General features: G+C 38.8%; 1 protein-coding gene and 2 pseudogenes across 5 annotated transcripts in view; 1 reads left to right on the top strand and 2 right to left on the bottom strand.

Moving 5' to 3' along the window:
• Nucleotides 1-6,072, top strand: part of ECPAS (Ecm29 proteasome adaptor and scaffold) — a 100,517-nt gene extending 94,445 nt beyond the window's left edge. For all 5 annotated transcript variants that reach the window (XM_019749528.2, XM_074330823.1, XM_074330822.1 and 2 more), the window contains 3 exons: nt 198-286; nt 2,282-2,353; nt 5,778-6,072. In XM_019749528.2, coding sequence (XP_019605087.1) covers nt 198-286; nt 2,282-2,353; nt 5,778-5,917 — 301 coding nt within the window. In that variant the 3' untranslated portion in view covers nt 5,918-6,072. The remainder of the gene's footprint in view (nt 1-197; nt 287-2,281; nt 2,354-5,777) is intronic.
• Nucleotides 6,073-12,229: 6,157 nt separating this feature from the next.
• Nucleotides 12,230-13,931, bottom strand: LOC109456960 (tricarboxylate transport protein, mitochondrial; annotated as a pseudogene).
• Nucleotides 13,932-13,975: 44 nt separating this feature from the next.
• LOC109456968 (ornithine aminotransferase, mitochondrial) lies at nt 13,976-15,361 on the bottom strand (annotated as a pseudogene).
• Between the last annotated feature and the right edge of the window lie 2,565 nt (nt 15,362-17,926).

Below are 17,926 nucleotides of genomic sequence, written 5' to 3'. Positions count from 1 at the left end.
TCATATGAAGTTCAGTCATTTATTTTGCCTTTTGCCCTTGAGCATTTTATGTATAATTAGTGGAATTCTTTTAATTTTAAAACTAAAAGCTAAAGTGGCATCATAAAGTGATGCACAGAGATAGAAATTATTTGTGACAGAAAGGCTTTGGAATGTCTCAGAACTGGCATTTGCATCTTGCTTTGTGGTTTTTACAGATTAATGCTTCTGGAGGCAGAGCATGCAGATCCTGAGGCTTTGGCTGAAATTCTCCTTGAAACTTGCAAATCAATCACATATTCTTTAGGTGAGTTTGATAAACTGACATTGATAAGGTGTCCTAATTTTAAAACTCAAGGAGCTAAGCTTCAAATATTCCTTACCTTGTGCTAACAATGAAATTTATGGAACTACTGAACTGTCCTACTTAATATACTCAGTATGTATCCCCAAACTAGAATATATTAATCTGGAACTTAACGTAGGATTTTAACACCTACATTGGAAAACCTTTCTGTTAGGTATTTTTTAAAAACTTTTATTTGGAAATAATTTCAAATTTACTGAAAAGTGATAGTAATACATATAATAGCTATATATCCTTTACCCAATGTCACCTGTTAACATTTTGTCTCATTTACTTCATCATTTGCACTTACGTTTACGTATTTTTTCTGAACCATTTGAAAGTACATTGCTTACATCATGTCCCTTTACTCCTAAATTTTCCACTGTGCATTCTTTTACATTAGAACAGTACAGTTACTAACTGTACGTAGTATAACAGTGATGTAGTGTTTTTAATCAGACTTTTACCATTTATATGCTGGGTTTTCAACTCACTCAGTGTTGTTTATAGAATTTTTCCCCTCACCTCTGTTAAGGAATCCAGTGCAGATCATTTGTGGAATTAGTTGTCATATCTTTTTAGTCTCCTTTAATCTGGAACATTTCCTCAGCCTTTCTTTGTCTTATTGACATTGACAGTTTTGAAGATAAGTCCCCACCCCCCTTTTAACGAGGGTGCTTGTCATTGGCATTTGTCTACCGTTTCCTCATGGTTAGATCCACGTATGATTCCCAGTTGGGATACTTGGTGAGTGATGTGCCTCCTGTCAGGAGGCGCACAGTGTCCATTGACCCTCACTGGCGATGTTACTTTTGATCACCTGGTCTTACCTGGTCAGGGCACGTCTCAGTTTTCTCTGCTGGATAGTTACCATGTTTTCCCCCTTGTGTCTAATAAGAAGCCTGTGGCGACATGCTTTACGACTATTCAGATAACCCGTTCTTCTTCAAAGCTGCGTCTAATAAGCAGTCTGGAGAAGACACTCTAAGACCGTGCAGAGATGCTGCTCCTCTTCAGAATGGCTTCTTGACCTAGCATGCATTGATGGTTTTCCCTGAACCAGTTTCTACTAAGATGATTTTCTAACTCCTAGCACTTCTCCACGTTTATCATTTGATAGTTGGCATCCTTTTCTAAGCAAGATCCCTTCCTCTCCCTGTCTCTTTATCTATTATTGATACTGATTCATGGATTTCTTTCCCCCCAATTGGTTTATAATTAATTATTTTCCTTAATTAATTTTATGCTCAAATTGTCCCAGCCTTTCCCCCCCTTCAAGCTGACTACTGTGTCCTGTTGATAGGTCACCATCATTCTCTTAAGCACTTCTGTACTTTGTAGCATAACAGGGTGTTAGAAGCTCATCGGGTGCTTTCCTTGCCTCAGGTTTGGTTGTGTGTTAATTTTTTTGGTAGACAGTTTCACCATGAACTAGATGTTGTATCTAGTGCAGACACCTAGGAAGCATATTTCAGTTGGAATTCTTGGAGGTAGCATGCTTTTGGATGAAGAGCTAGAAGCTCAGAAACTAGTCTTTGCAAGGTCCCAGCCATGTGTCTGATGTGGCCTTAACCCTGGGTAGTGTAATGATCTTTGTTAAAATGAGATCATGCAAACCTAAAGACCTTTCTTAGGTATCATGTAAAGATGACTGTGTATTTGAGCTAGTGTCTTTTGATTTCCCACTTCTAAAATGGGTTTTTTGAATATTGCCATTTATTGTGGTGATTGATACATCTGACCAACATTTTTTTTTAAAGTAAGGAATGTGGACATGTAGCACATTTCATGTGTTTAATGAGAAATGATACGCAAAAGGAAGCTTAAGAACAGGTGTATCTCTGAATTTATAATTTCTGAACTTCTTTTTTTCAGTGATGCTAACTTAATCTTGGAGATTTTGTTATAAGGCATATAAAACAAATAATGTGAACTATATGATTTTCTTCTTAGAAAATAAGACCTACTCATCTGTGAGAACAGAAGCTTTATCTGTGATAGAATTACTGCTTAAAAAACTTGAAGGTGAGTTCTTGATAGTTCTGACTGGAGGACCAGAAAGCCAGGATAATTTATGACATATGTTTTAGAAAAATTTTTTTTTTAGAAATTATTTTATTTTCTGTTTTTAATAAGCATATACTCGGAAATGCAAATGAATATATATGTACATCCAAGTGGGCTATACAAAGCTAAAACCTGTAAATTTTATGAAGTGTTTAAATTTGGTACTCTTTTATTTTATATATGTTTAATGTATTTTGAAGCTTTAGTTTCTCAGAATAATAGTTTTTATTTCCATCATGAATCCTGACTTAATCTTGGTTAATTGCAGACAGTGGCACAGTAGAGCTCATTGTACACATGTAAATAAACAACATGACACACTGGAAAGTGGAGTTGGGAAAACATTTTAAAAGTTGTTATTATCCATGTCATCATATTTGATAGCAATTTTCTTAATCCTATTTTTTTCCTGGTTTTCTTTTCTAATCTTTTTTTTAAAATTAAATATATTCGGATAGCATTGATTATTAAAATTATATATGTTTCAAGTGTACAATTCTATAATACATCATCTGTATATTGCATTGTGTGTTCACGATCCAGAGTCAGTTCTCCTTCCATCACCATATATTTGACCCCCTTCCCTTTTCTATTTCTCTTCCCTCACCCCTTTCCCTCTGGTAACCACTAAACTTGTCTGTGTCTATGATTTTGTGCTTGTTTGTTTGTCTTGTTCATTTGTTGCTTTCAGTTTTATATCCCACATATGAGTGAAGTCATATGGTTCTCGACTTTTTCCATCAGACTTATTTCACTTAGCATGATAATCTCAAGATCCATCCATGTTGTTGCAAATGACAGTATTCCATCTTTCTTATGGCCGAGTAATATTCCATTGTATATATATACCACATCTTCTTTATCCATCTATCGAAGGACACTCAGTTGTTTCCATGTCTTGGCTACCATGAATAATGCTGCATGAACATAGAGGTACATACTCATATATCTTTATATATAAATGTTTTCAATTTTTTGGGGTAGATACCCAGAAGAGGGCTTGCTGGGTCATATAATAATTCTATTCTTAATTTTTTGAGGAACCTCCATACTGTTTTTTCATAGTGGCTGTACCAATTTAGTACATTCCCACCCACAGTGTATGAGGGTTCCTTTTTCTCCACAACCTCTCCAACACTTGCTATGACTTTTCTTGTTGATAATATAGTCATTCTAACGGATGTAAGGTGGTAATATAGTCATTCTAACAGGTACAAGGTGGTATCTCATTGTGGTTTTGATTTGCATTTCCCTAATAGCTAGTGAAGTTAGTGAAGTTGAGCATCTTTTCATAAACTGTTGGCCGTTTGTATGTCTTCTTGGGAGAAGTGTCTGTTCAGGTCCTCTGCTCATTTCTTAACTGTATTTTTTTTTTTTTTTTGGCGGGGAGGAATATTGGGGAACAGTGTGTTTCTCCAGGGCCTATCAGCTCCAAGTCGTTGTCCTTCAATCTAGTTGCAGGAGGCACAGCCCACCATTCCGTGTGGAAATTGAACTGGCAACCTTGTTGTTGAGAGCTTGCGCTCTAACCAGCTGAGCCATTGGCCGCCCAAATTGGATTGTTTTTGTTGTTGTTGAGTTTTTTATATATTTTGGATATTAGCCCCTTATCGGAGATGTTTTTTGCAATATCTTCTCTCATTTAGTTGGTTGCCTCTGTTTTGTTGACGGTTTTCTTTTGCTGTGCAGAAGCTTTTTAGTTTGATGTAATCTCATTTATTTATTTATGCTTTTATTTCCCTTTGAGGTCAAGTTCATAAAAATCTTCTCTAAGATCAAGATCCATAAGTTTAGTACCTGTGTTTTCTTTTATGCAATTTATTGTTTTGGGTGTTCTATTTAGGTTTTTGATCCATTTTGAGTTAATTTTGGTGTTTGGTGACATAGCAATCTAGTTTTATTCTTTTGCATATCGCTTTCCAATTTTCCCAGCACCATCTATTGAAGAGGCTTTCTTTCTTTTTTCCATTGTATGTTTTTGTCTCCTTTGTCCAAAATTATCTGCCCATATATATGTGGGTTTATTTCTGCATTCTCAGTTCAGTTCCATGGTGTTTGTCTGTTTTTCTGTCAATACTGTGCTGTTTTTTTTTCTTTTTTAAACTTTTATTTAAGTGTGTTTTTCTAGGACCCAGCAGCTCCAAGTCAAGTAGTTGTTTCAATCTAGTTGTGGAGGGTGCAGCTCACAGTGGCCCATGTGGGGATCGAACCGGTGACCTTGTTGTTAAGAACACCACGCTCTAACCAACTGAGCCATCTGGCCACCCCAGTACTGTGCTGTTTTGATTACTGTTGCTTTGTAGTATAATTTGAAGTCAGGGAGTGTGATAATTCTGGCCTGTTTTTTTTCCCCCTGAGAATTGCTTTGGCTATTCAGGGTCTTTTGTGGTTCCATCAACTCTGATGATTTTTTTGGTTCTATTTCTGTCAAAAATGCCATTGGGATTTTAATGGGGATTGCATTAAATTTGTATATTGCTTTGGGTAATATGGCCATTTTAACGGTATTGATTCTTCCAATCCATAAATACAGAATATCTTTCCATTTCTTTCTGTCTTCTTCTATTTCTTTTAATAATGTCTTGTAGTTTTCAGTGTATTGGGCTTTCTTTTTTTTAACCTTATCAAGAAGCTGATTTCTTCTGATGGCTTAGCAATTAAAGCACCTCTCCTGGGCTCCATAAAACAGGCTTTTTAGACTCAGTAACACTACATATCTCATAATCCCTTTTTACCTTGTTGAAATAAAAGAGCTAGTCACTTAGTTATATCACTGAATTCTCAGTTTGCCAGGTATGTACAAATATATTCTAGATGAGGAAAATGAGGGTAACCAGATGAAAAAAATGAGGTTGAACCAGAACTGAACTGAAATAATTTGCTTGAAACCACATCACTAGAAAGTGGCAGACCCTCATAAACAAGATTTAGGATCTTCACTTTCTGAATTTCTCTGATGCTTCCGTTAAAGAAAGGGATAATAAAGTGTCGTCTGTTCAAAGTGAGTTTGCAATTATGAAATGTATTCAAGATTTTTTTTACTGAGCATATCTTACAAAGAAGCTTTCTGTGTTGTTGAAATGGCTTTTTGTTTCTGTGTGCCTTGCCTTGATACTTCCGACTTTCCCTGGGCTTCAGCATCCCTAGAATCTCTTTGGGGACAGAGGATGGGACTCCCTGATAGGCTCTCAGGTGATTGTCAGTGATTAGGTTTTGAGACCACTAGTGAACTTGTGATCATTATGTACTGAATTGTTACCAAGGGGTGGCTTTGCATTTATTTTGGGGATAGGATATATGGAGGAACGCAGAAAGAATAGTTTGTTTTTTTGCTTGTGTGTTCCATGAGGAATCTTTTTTTTCTTTTTCTCTTTCCATTCAGAATCTAAACAGTGGGAAAGTTTGACATCTGAATGCAGAACACTCCTGATTGAATCGTTAGCAACTATGGAGACAGACAGCAGACCTGAGCTGCAGGAAAAAGCATCCTTACTGAAGAAAACACTTGAAAATCTGGAATAAATTAGAAGGGGAAGAAACAAATAAGTGCCATGTTCTTTGGGGTTGAAATGCTGGTATTCTTTGCAAAACCAAGTTGGGAAAAGTAAAGATTAATCTGTAGCATGCATCATTCCTTGGCTGAAATAAAAAAAAAAATGCCTTAAATTTTGTTCCTTATTAGCTTTATTTTGATGATTTTAAAACAGTGTCTGGGCTGACTGAGCTTAATGGAATCTGGATGTTTGAGAGGTGGTTGTAGGTGAAACTGATGGAAATAGTAAATAGAAGATTAAAGGTGTTATTAGAGGAGTAGACAAAGTTGTAGAGCAAGCTGGATAAAAATCTTAGAACTGCATTGAAATTAAATAAAGTTATTTCAGGAAGGGACTCTTGTTTCACACCTGAGGAAATAGGCTATGAGATAACAGAGCTTCCTTTCTGAAGCCTGTGCTCAGGCTGGAACCCAGGGGTTTGATGACCTGCCCAGGAAACTTTCTTTCACAAACTGCTACCAATCAGTGCTCACCCCTGCCTAGCTGAGAAACTCACAAGGTGAGGTGCAGACAGCAGTCCTTGAATCAGAACTGAACTGACATCACTGGATTCTTGAAATTGACAAGCTGAACATTGTCATTTGTTTAGATGATTGGTTTTTAAAAAGTGATTGTTGAGCATCTTTACAAGTTGAGGGTAAGAATTCAGTCTCCATGTGATAATTCCGATCGTCCTCCTTTTTACAGGCAGTTGCAGTAAATTAGGACATGATCGCTCATTCTGCTTTGATTTAGACTTTATAATCTCAAAACCATAAAGACAGCTTGAAATTTTCCACCCACTTTTCTGCCAGCAATATGACTTTAGGATAAGAGGGAAAGCATTTTAATTCAACATCTGGGAAAAACTTGATATACCACTCAAAGTAAATAATTGCAGCTAGGGTTTCTCCCTTTCCTTACATTGCTCATGCCCCTGCCTAAGGATAAGGGGAAAAAACAAGTTTGATGTGTTTATGGTAAACTGAGAACTCTCTCCTTACTTTGCGTTCGAAGCACAAAATTGGTTTACACTCAGTATTGACCCCTTACTGACATTAACACCAGGGTGGAAACTTCTTGATTGTTGTTTTTGGTGGTCTCTATTGACCAATGTATTTCAAACTTTCTTGACTGTGACCTATAGTAAAAATAATTACATATTGACCCAGAATTTGTGTGTGTGTGTGTGTGTGTGTGTGTGTGTGTGTGTGTGTGTGAATGAATATAAAATCTTTAACTGAAATAAATGTTTTGTGAATTAATACATACTATGTCTGATATACTTTAATCTATCCCACAGCCCCCATTTTACATGCTCTTCAGACCCACTAAATTCATTTCACTAAATTCATTTCCTGACTCATAAATGGGTTGCCATTCACAGTTTGAAAAACACTGCCATAGGTCGTACCTAAATTTGGCTGCATATGCTGGGTTGCTTCTGATTGGGAAAGGGGTTTACACATGAAAATGTAGTGTTTATTACTGGAACATCCTCTTCGCTGATACTAAATAGTGAGTTTTAGTAGCATCGTGAATTTTAAGAAAGCCTGTCATGGACTACCACTTGAAAATGGGTTTTACTTGGGAAAAAACCAACTCTGGATGTTTTTCGAAACCTTATGGCCTCATAGGACTTGGTGTTTTCCAGATCAGTACTTCCTGCTCCACTAAGTGCCCTCTGACTTTCATTTATAGTACCTGGAATGCTCTTCCAGGCAAGAATGCCGGCTAGGTCAGCTATTGTTGGAAAGTAAGAGTGTAAGAGCAAGAACTGTGCTCTTGGCCCATGTCAAATGTTAAAGCCTCATCAGATTTTATGCATTTAAAACTTTTTGGTATTTAATATTGGGAACCTCCCATGGTGCTGAGAGAGGTGCTAAGATACTTGAACCTTAGTGCTTAGTGTTATTTATTTTAGCTTTCTACGCACATTTTCTAATTTCTACATGTAATGCCTTCATCTTGACCAGCCAAGTCATTTGCAGGAGTAATGCTAAATCATGGTCTCCCAATGCAGCTAGTGTGTGCATGTGTGCACATTCTTATTTAAAGGGGTTAAAAGCTGAGACTTTGTAATGGTGGAATGTTGATACTGGTGAACAAATGGAAGGAGAACCTGTGCATGTTTATTTCTTCAGCATTCATTTAATAAAGATATCTGGAAGAGATTTTTATGATTTCCCCCACCTAGGAATACTCAGTGCTGCTTGTTATACAAGCAACTGATTAATTAGTGAATTTATTATTCCTGTAATAAGTACGCTATATCTTCACAGATTTATTGATACGTGGAAAGGAGGCACCTGAAGTTTGGCAACTGGAAATAAAACAATGAAAGGAGTATAAAATTGTCTTTTTGGTCATCAAGAGCAGCAATTTCTTTAATGTTTGTGTCCGATTTATAATTGCTAGTGTGTTTGCCTGCGATATAGTTTACACACTAAAACTGCCCCCAAATCCCCACTGCTTTCTCCTTCCATCTTGTGTATGCACTAAAAAGAAAAAGGAAAGAAAAAAAGATGTGACTGTGTTGATCTGGGCTGTAGTAGCAACTACACTGTGAATATTGCCCGTTATGGGGCAGGACTGACTACCAGCTGCTGCCACAATATATTCATGCTGCTTGTTAAGTACAGGGAGTTATTTTGACATTGGCACTCATTGTAATGTACAAATTGTTATTAATGGATGTATATTTCACAGATTTCTGTATTTTATATGCAAAGTCCTCATAGGATCCTCTGTAATATGTGCTCCGCTAGCTAAGCATGTGATAGTCTTATCTGAAAGGAAAATCCTACCCATGCCCAAGAGATACTAAATGGTCAATAAAAGCTGCATGACCAAGTCTGAGACAGTGCGTTAATTTTTCCCGGTTCTCTAGGAAACTAGGTCAGCTTCTGAGGTATTGACTAGTTACACTTTAAAAACCAAAACAGGCCCAACAGCCCGCCATGTTCTGAGCTACCTCTACTTATTCACACTTAAATCCAGTGTGTGCTTGGAAGCTTTTTTAAGTCGTCTGGGGAAGAAGCCTCCATGAGCCTTCTCTACTAATTCCATCATGGAACGTATAAAATCTGAGGGTTTTTTAGTATTCTTTACAGATGTAACTCCCAATATTAGACTAAATTCCATGATAAATAAGTTTATCTTTGAGTCCCTAGAGAATATTTACTCACAGAGTGTATCCTGCCTTTTAGTTTTACCAGGCCTTTTAATTCTGAGAGGATCAGCCTATCCGTTGTGACCCCAGCTTCAACCAACCCCTGCCTGCAGGAAAAAGAAACGTCTCTAATTCAAAAATTCTTGCCAACCTCATACTATACAGTCTTTCACAAACATTACCCTTAAATATTGTCTGAATTCCTGACCCAGACATCATGGGATATAAAGAAAATGGCTATTGTTTTAAGGCATGAAGTTTTGGTTACTTGGTTATGCAGCAATAGGAAACAGACACTACCGATAGTAGCCAAAATTTCACACCATGTTGGGAAATTATTTAGCACTATACTAAAGGTGGCTCAGACATGTTCTATCACCGATTTCACTCGTAAGTATGTACCCAAGAGAAATGTGCACATACATATACCAAAAGACACACATGCAGGTTTGTAACAGTTGAAATAGCCAAAAAGTGGAAACAACTCAAAGGTTTAACAACAGAAGAGTGGATATAGTGTTATGATCATAAAGCAGACTATCATACATTAATAAAACGGACAGACTGCAGTGACACATTTACATGGATCACGTAAACATACAGTGGAGGGAAGGAATCCAAACAGCGTAATGCATATTGTATGATGGCACAAAATCAGCAGGTAATGTCCTATGAGCACTTAAGAAGAATGTGTATATGTTGATGGGTGTAGGTGTTCTATAGATGGTGTTGAGTCTAGTTTATAGTGTTTCAGCCTTCTGTATCCTTGTTAACACGATGTAGTTCTACCGATTAATTGAGAATTCAGTATTAAAGTATTCAGCTATTGTTGAAGTATCTATTTCTCCCTCTAATTCTGTCAGTTTGTATTAAGTATTTTGGGGCTTTGTTTTTTAGATACATATACATAATTGTTAGGTCATCTTGATGGATTAATCCTTATATCATTAAATTAAGGGCCACACTTTCCGATTTCTTTGCATGTCATAATTTTTTGTTGAAAACTGGACATTTAAAATAATAACTATGTGGCAACTCTGCAAATCCTATTCCCCTCCCATTCCAGAGTTTGTTGTTTTCTTTCCTGTACTAATTCTGTCAAGTCTCAATTCTTTGTTGTAGGTGACCACTGAAGTCTCTGCTCAGTTAGCTTAGTGGTCAGCTAATGACAGAAATTTCCTTAAATGCCGTCTCCATTCTGGAGCTACTCCTGTTCCTCTATTACTCAAAGCTCTATTCTCCAAGATTGTTGTGTTTATATGATTTAAATTGAATTTTGGGGAATAACAGTGGGAGTAGAGAATAACCAAGACCAGCCAACAACCTAAAATTCATATGAGGTGTCACTATTTTTGCAGATCCTTAGCTTTCCCTTCTGTTAGACATTTCTCACTGCTTAGTTTCTCTGGATTTCTTTTAGTCCTCAAGGCTTCTGGGCTCTCTCTCCTCTTCCTAGTACCCTTTCCACCACTCTCTCTCCCAGTGTTCCAAACCCTTCTGAAGAAGCCAGGATTGAACTTTAAAATCCTATAACTTCAATAGTAAACAGAATAATTTAGTTATCTTTATCATACTCTTTTGCCGTTTGAACAAGCCCAGACCCTGCTTTCACAATCAAACAGACCCTTTGAGGTGCTGTTCTAAAGGAGAGAGCCACATAACCAGGAGATGAGGTAATTATGCCACTCTTCTGAAAGGTGAAGTGGCTGAAATTAGGTTATTTTGTTTGGTTTTGTGAGAAATGAGTCTGACAACCTCCTTCAACTCTACCATCTTTTATGGGAACATCTCTTGCTTCAATTTTGGAGGTTTTAATATAGGATTTTTTTTGTTTTATGAGAAAAGAATTAAAATTTTTTGTTTATTCGTGAAAATGACACATGATTAGAGATGAACTCTAGATTTTACATCACGATTCATTTAGTTTATTGGTCATGGTATTGTTATTAAAATTTTATTGTTCCCTTTATGTAAAATCTGCTCCATTCTTAAAGTCATCCTAATATCTCGAAATTTTAATATAACATAATGGAATATTTTTCTGCTCACTATATTTTTCAATTGGCGGCAAGAAAAATATTGATTTTTATTTATCTTTTATTAGGCTACTCAACTCTTGCTGGGGAACAGTTTTAATTGATTTCTTTTTAGATATAAAATCATATAGTTTGCAAATGACAAGTTTATTTCCTTTTCTCCAATATCAATGCTTATTATTTCTAACATTTTATCGTCAGTTTTCTAGCAAAAGTCTTGTTTCCTTGTTGCCTAGTGATGCTCCAGAGAGATTTATTGTGAGCACTGACCTTTAGGAAAATAAAGTTTCAAGATTAATTTTAAAATGGTGAAGTCATTAACTCTATGATGTTTCCTGTGTTTTATAGTCAAGCCCAGTGGGTATAGCAGGTTTAACTATTTCAAGTTCATGCATGGGCCACTCTAGCCCATTATCCCCAATATATCGTTCTATGACTTAATTAGCTTGATTGTTAATTCTTATATTATTCAATCTAGTTGTTACTTCTTTTCCCAAGGAGGAAAACTGCTTATGATCAAGTGGTATGATCAAGTTGTCCTGATGGTCCTGTATCTGGAGCTTCCATTCACCCTCTGTGATCCAAAGTAAACTGTCATAAGGAAACAGGAAAGATGGGAACTGCATGCCTTGTGGTAATACATATACCTGCTCTCCACACATCTAGAATGATTTTTTTTTTTGACAAGATCTGATTTATTCTATCTTGGGAGGGTGGTCCTGAGAATGGTGGGTGCCACCCTGTCCCAGGCAGAGTGGAGGATGCAGCCCCTGGAACGTGGTTAAGGCCATATTGAGGCCCTGAGGCAGCTGTGGTGGGCATGGCGGATGCCCCTGCTGCCCAGGGTGGAAGGCACCCGGATGGGACCCAGGCCACACAGGCACGCCAGGTAGCGGGCATAGGGTCACATGACACAACATGAAATACAAGCACACGACTCATGAGTAAGCACATAGGCAGTGCACACAAATTCACAGGTCAGAGGGACACCCAACATCAGCTGGATACATGGACAAAACTATGGGACACATGGGCGCTATGGCCACAGGGATCAGATCCAGGCCACGGAGTGCAGGGACCGGTATGGGGCCTTTTAGCACGACAGCACTGGAATGGCGAGAAGAGGGCGCTGGAGGATGGTCTGGAGGCGTCTGTCTTCCACTTTACTGAGCAGCTTCACCACCTCAGCGTAGATGAGGGACATGGCAGTCACATCCAGGTGGATCCGGCCCAGACGGGGACAGTGCTCTTGCAGAAGGCTTCGAGGCCTTCATTGCTCAGGGTTTGCAATCCAGCCACACGTGTTCAGCGTCTGTGCGCCGCCAGGCCCTGCCTCCGGGGCTCCATCACGTGCAGAGCTGTGTTCCCGCAGACCCTGGCTGTGCCGCGAGAGCTCGGAGAACCCCGGGACCAGCGTTTCAGGGTCGTGTTGGGCTTGTTCTCTCCACACCAGTTGTGTGGGCACCTCATGACGAAGAAGTGAATGGCCTGGCTGGCTCCCTGCTTCAGCACAGTGGCCGTGAGGCCCAGGTACGTCCTGTTCCCGCACAATGTTCCCCACCGGGTGGAACAAGCCTCTGTACTTGGAGTTGGGGGAGGTCTGATCCTCGATGAATTTCACCTGGATGGTCTCCATGGGGCACACGACCACCGCGGCCTCGGGCCACGCCAGCTCCCAGGCAGCCCAGCAGCCTGCGTGTGCTGTGCGGCTTGTTGCTGCTGAGGACCCCGAGCACCGCCTCGGGGTGGAGCGGTAGAGCCGGAGGCCGAGGCCTGGGTGCGGGCCCAGGACGCCAGGGCTGCAGCTGGGCTCCCGCACGTAGGTGCAGATGCCCAGGTTCAGCTGCAGCTGCGTCTTCACGTATTTGGTGGGGAAGATGATGTAAATTGCGATGTCGCCCCCCAGGCCGCCTACGGGGACCTGGAACCCCGGTTCTGAGACCCCCCCCTGCCGGGCCTCCTGGCTGACCCGGCCCTTCCCGGCCCCTTTCCGACCCCGGACCTGGCCAGGCGCAGGTGCTGCGGGGAGTCCCGGCCGGGTCCAAATGCCCCTCCCCCCACCATTGTCCTGAAGAGGCGCAGAGGGGCGGTGACACGGAGGGCGAGCACCCGTGCCCGCTGGGGATCAGGAATGCTAATTCCCTAGTGCCCCATCCCTTTCCACCCTTGTGAACATTTTTTTTTTTTGACATTTTAAATATAAGCTTTATTTTAAATTGAAAGAAAAACTGAAAATGAATATATTTTACAAATTATATCAACACTTAACACATAATTTGGGAATGTTCAACATTAATTCTTAATTCAAAATAATGACACTCATGGAATACATCCTGGTGTTGGCCAATATGAAGTTTGTTTAAATCTGGTGTTTTATATAAGCTTAACTATTAATCCTTCCTAACATCCAATGATTATGATTCAACTTCATAAAGTTAAACAAGTCTTCTATGTAAACCCCATATAACTTTTTCAAATATGAAACATTTACACAAGCAAGGAAATTATAAAACATATATAAATTATACGGGGCTTGATCCTAAGGCTGCTGATAGATGCACTTCACCTTAGAAGGCACACACATACACACACACACACACCACTTAAGTGCATATAGATGCCATTATATTCTTACAGTTATGTTACATAGTGAACTTGCATGCACGATTATAAGTGTCATTCTATTATGTATGAACTGAAAAATACATATATTTAAAAAAAAAGTCCTTGAAGACACAAGGGGGTGGAATATGCCTGCGTTAAGTGAAGAAATGCAGAGGCTTTTTACAGGACATCAAGGACCTGCCTGTCTCCAGCTGGCTCCCAGGCACCACTGCAAACAGTCACCACTCTCAGAAAGACAAGATGGTCTTGTTAATGATTTCCATGACCTCGCGAACGTCGTCCTCCTTGATCACAAGTGGAGGTGCAAATTGGATGATGTCGCCATGGGTTGGCTTGGCCAGAAGTCCATTATCTCAAAGTTGCAGACACACCTTCCAAGCATCATAATCTTTGGTTTCTGTAATAACAACAGCATTTAATAATCCTTTTCCTGTTACAGAAGTTACAATATCAGAAAGTAGCTTCGTGAGTTCATTTCTCAAGATGGTACCCATTTTATTCGCATTTTCAACAAGGTTTTCTTCTTCCAAAACCTCAAGGGCTGCAATGGCCACTTGGCAGCCCAGCGGATTGCACCGTACGTTGACCCGTGCTCCCCTGGTTTAAAGGTCAGCATTATGTCATCATCACACAATACCGCAGATACGGGGTATAAGCCACCAGAAAGGGCCTTTCCAAGAAGGACTAAGTCGGGTCTGATATTTTCATGGTCAGTAGCCAGCCATCTACCAGGTCTCGCCAATCCTGTCTGTATTTCATCAGCAATCAACAGAACCTGGTGCTGGGTGCACAGTTCTTGCACACCCATCATGTAGCCTGCATCCGGAACGATAATTCCCGCTTCACCCTGAATTGGTTCTACCATGAACGCGGCAACCTTTGGATCCTGTAGAGCACGCTCCAGAGCAGGCAGATCATTATATGGAATGATTTCGAAACCGGGCATAAATGGTCCAAAACCATCATAACTGCTTGGGTTTGCAGAGCTGGAGATAGCAGACATAGTTCTACCCATAAAATTTCTAGCTGCAAAAACCATCTTTGCTTTGTACTTCGGAATACCCTTAACAGTATGTCCCCATTTATGAGCAAGTTTGCAAGTTGTCTCTCCAGCCTCCATTCCTGTATTCATCGGAAGAACTTTGTGGTAGTTGAAAAGTTTAGTAATATACTCTTCGTATTCACCAAGGACGTTATTATAGAAAGCCCTAGATGTTAAGGTTAGTTTGTCTGCTTGACTTTTCAGAACATTCACAATCTTTGCATGACAATGCCCCTGGTTGACAGCACTGTAAGCACTCAGGAAGTCAAAATATTTCCTGCCTTCTACATCCCATAGGTAAATACCTTTTCCTCTCTCCAGGGCTACAGGTAAAGGATGGTAGTTGTGTGCCCCATACTTAGATTCCCGTTCAAAAATGTAATCAGAGGATGGAGGGCCTTGGACTGTCTTTTTAGTCGCAACAGATGTAGCAGAAGCCACTGAAGAGTGAACTCCTCGACAAAGCACAGCAATAGTCTGGAAACGTGCTAGTTTGGAAAACATCGTGTCCTTCAAGTAGGAATACCACCTACCTGTCTATGGGTCAAAGGCTGGCCTGGGACATGCAGCATCGGCTGAGCTGGAACCCTGAACTTTTTTTTTTTTTTGAACTTTTAAAGAACATATTTTTTATGAACTATTTGAGGGTAAGTTGGAGATATTTTGCTCTGTTAACACTAAATACATCAATATTTAAGAACAAGGACATTCTCTTACATAATAACCACAGTGCAATTATGAAGCTCAGGGAATTTAACTCTGATATAGTACTATTGTCTAATTCACAGCCCATATTCAATTTTTGTCTTTTGTCCTAATAATATCCCATATTCAATTATTGTCTATTGTACTAATACTGTCCTTTAGAGCTCGTTTTTTTTCCTGGTCTAATATTGAATGCTGGGTCATACACTGTGTTTACTTGTCATGTCCCTTTAATCTCCTTGAACATTTCTTTAGCCTTTTTGTTTGTTCCTTTTTTAAAATTAGTTTCATGTGTACAAAACACTGTAATAGTTAGACATTTATCATTTGTACCCCTCACAAAGTGATAACCCCCCTCCCTCCACCTACTACCCCTCTGACATCGCATACAGTCATTACATTTCCACTGTCTCTATTCCTAATGCTGTACTCCACTTCCTGTGACTATATATATATACACACACATATATATATGTATATATATATATATATATATATATATATATATATATATATATATAAAGTTATAGTTGACATTCATTATTAATCTTCAGGTGTACAGCACAGTGATCAGGCACCTACACCATCTCTGAAGTGGTCTCCCTAATAAGACAAGTGTCCATAGGATGCCCTACAAAATCTTTACAACATTATTGATTATATTCCCCAAACTGACTTTCGTATCCCCGTGGCAATCTTGTGGTTACCAATTGTGCTTTCTAATCCCCTCACCTTCTTCCTCATCCCCACCTCTCTTCCTATCTAGCAACCCTCAGTTTTTCCTCTATGTCTCTGAGACTGTTTCTGATTAGTTCGTTCATTTATTCTTTTCTTTAGATTCCACATATAAGTGAGATCATATGGTATTTGACTTTCTCTGCCTGACTTATTTCATTTAGCATAATGTTCTCTAGGTCCATCCATATCGTTGCAAATGGTAAGATTTCATTCTTCTTTATGGCTGCGTTTGTTTCTTGATTTTCACATTTTGTTTTGAAAAGTATAGGCTGGTTTGCAGAATATTCCTCAATTTAATTTTGTCTGGTTTTCCCTCCTGATTACATTTAGGTTTTGTATTTTTGATACGAACACTACAGAAATGATGTGCTCTCATTGCATCATATCAGAAGGCACATGGAATCAATTTGTGCCATTGTTGGTGATTTTAAGGTGGTTGTCTTCAAGATCACCCTGCTTAAAGCTATTATCTTGTTTTTGAAATTAATAAGAGTTTGTTGTGAGATATTTGAACACCATATAAATATGTTTCTCGTCCAACTTTTACCAATGACAACTATGATCCTTACATTTACCTACTATAACATTTACCTATGATAATCTGTCACTACAACAACCTTTAACCTTGATTGATGATTTTCTAACTACATCATTCTTATATATTTATTTTTTGGCATCCTACTGTAAAGAAGAGCTCTCATTCCCTCTATCTTTCTCTCCCTCCCTCTCTCCTTCCCGTCCCTCCTTCCTAAGAATTCATGCATTCTTATTTTTAGTCTGTGGATTATAATTCATTTTTGCCATTATTTGCTTTGATGCTCAAAATAAGCTGTCCCAGATTTGGCCAATGGGCGCCTCATCAAGTGGGCATTTATGGCCGTTTGAAATATCCATATCATCCTTTGCATACTTCCTTTCATTTGAGTGCAGTAAGGTACTCCAGGTTAATTTTGTCCTTTTCCTGCTCCAGCCTTGGTATCACTCATTTCTCCAAAGAGCTACATTTTCTTTTAGTTGAAAATTGTATATAGAAACCAATTATCTGGGTGCTAGATATGTCCATTGCTACTGAGGGTTCATTGTTTTATGGACCTCTCAGTATGTGTATATTGAATAAAATTTCTGATCATTTGTTGGGACAAGTGGTTTAAAGAGTACACTTTCTTTCCTTAATCTTTGAAAACGAGGGATTAGTTTCACAGATGAAAAACATACAAGTATATACCTTAGAATTCTAGTGATGCCTTTTCTCTGTATACTGTTAAGTATTCTACACTGTCATCATTCAAGAAAAAAATGATATAGCTAGAATGGACAAGGAGAAATAGAAGATAAGTTCTTTGAAATTATTTTTGGGGCGCTCTCTGTCTCGGTTTTTAAAAGTTTGATATAATTGGATCTTTGGGACATTATCCCTGAAGGATCTGAAGTTTCAGACCTCTGTAATATATAACTACTAAACTTTAAATTGTTCAGGGACAACAGTATTCCCCAAGACAACAGGTGATTTAAATTTGGATAGTATTTCAGTTGCTATACTTTGGCATTTTTAGTTATGAAAGTAACAGTTAATACTTTTGAAAGAAATTAATTGCACTGTTGGTTTTTATGTAGTACAGTTCTAACATGGATGCATTCATCCTTTCTTGCACTTAGCTAATTTTATGAAGTACATCAGAA

Source organism: Rhinolophus sinicus, linkage group LG04, assembly GCF_036562045.2.
Source record: "Rhinolophus sinicus isolate RSC01 linkage group LG04, ASM3656204v1, whole genome shotgun sequence".
NCBI lineage: Eukaryota > Metazoa > Chordata > Mammalia > Chiroptera > Rhinolophidae > Rhinolophus > Rhinolophus sinicus.
The sequence above is the reverse complement of the archived record's forward strand: the minus strand, read 5'-3'. Positions and strand labels throughout refer to the sequence as shown.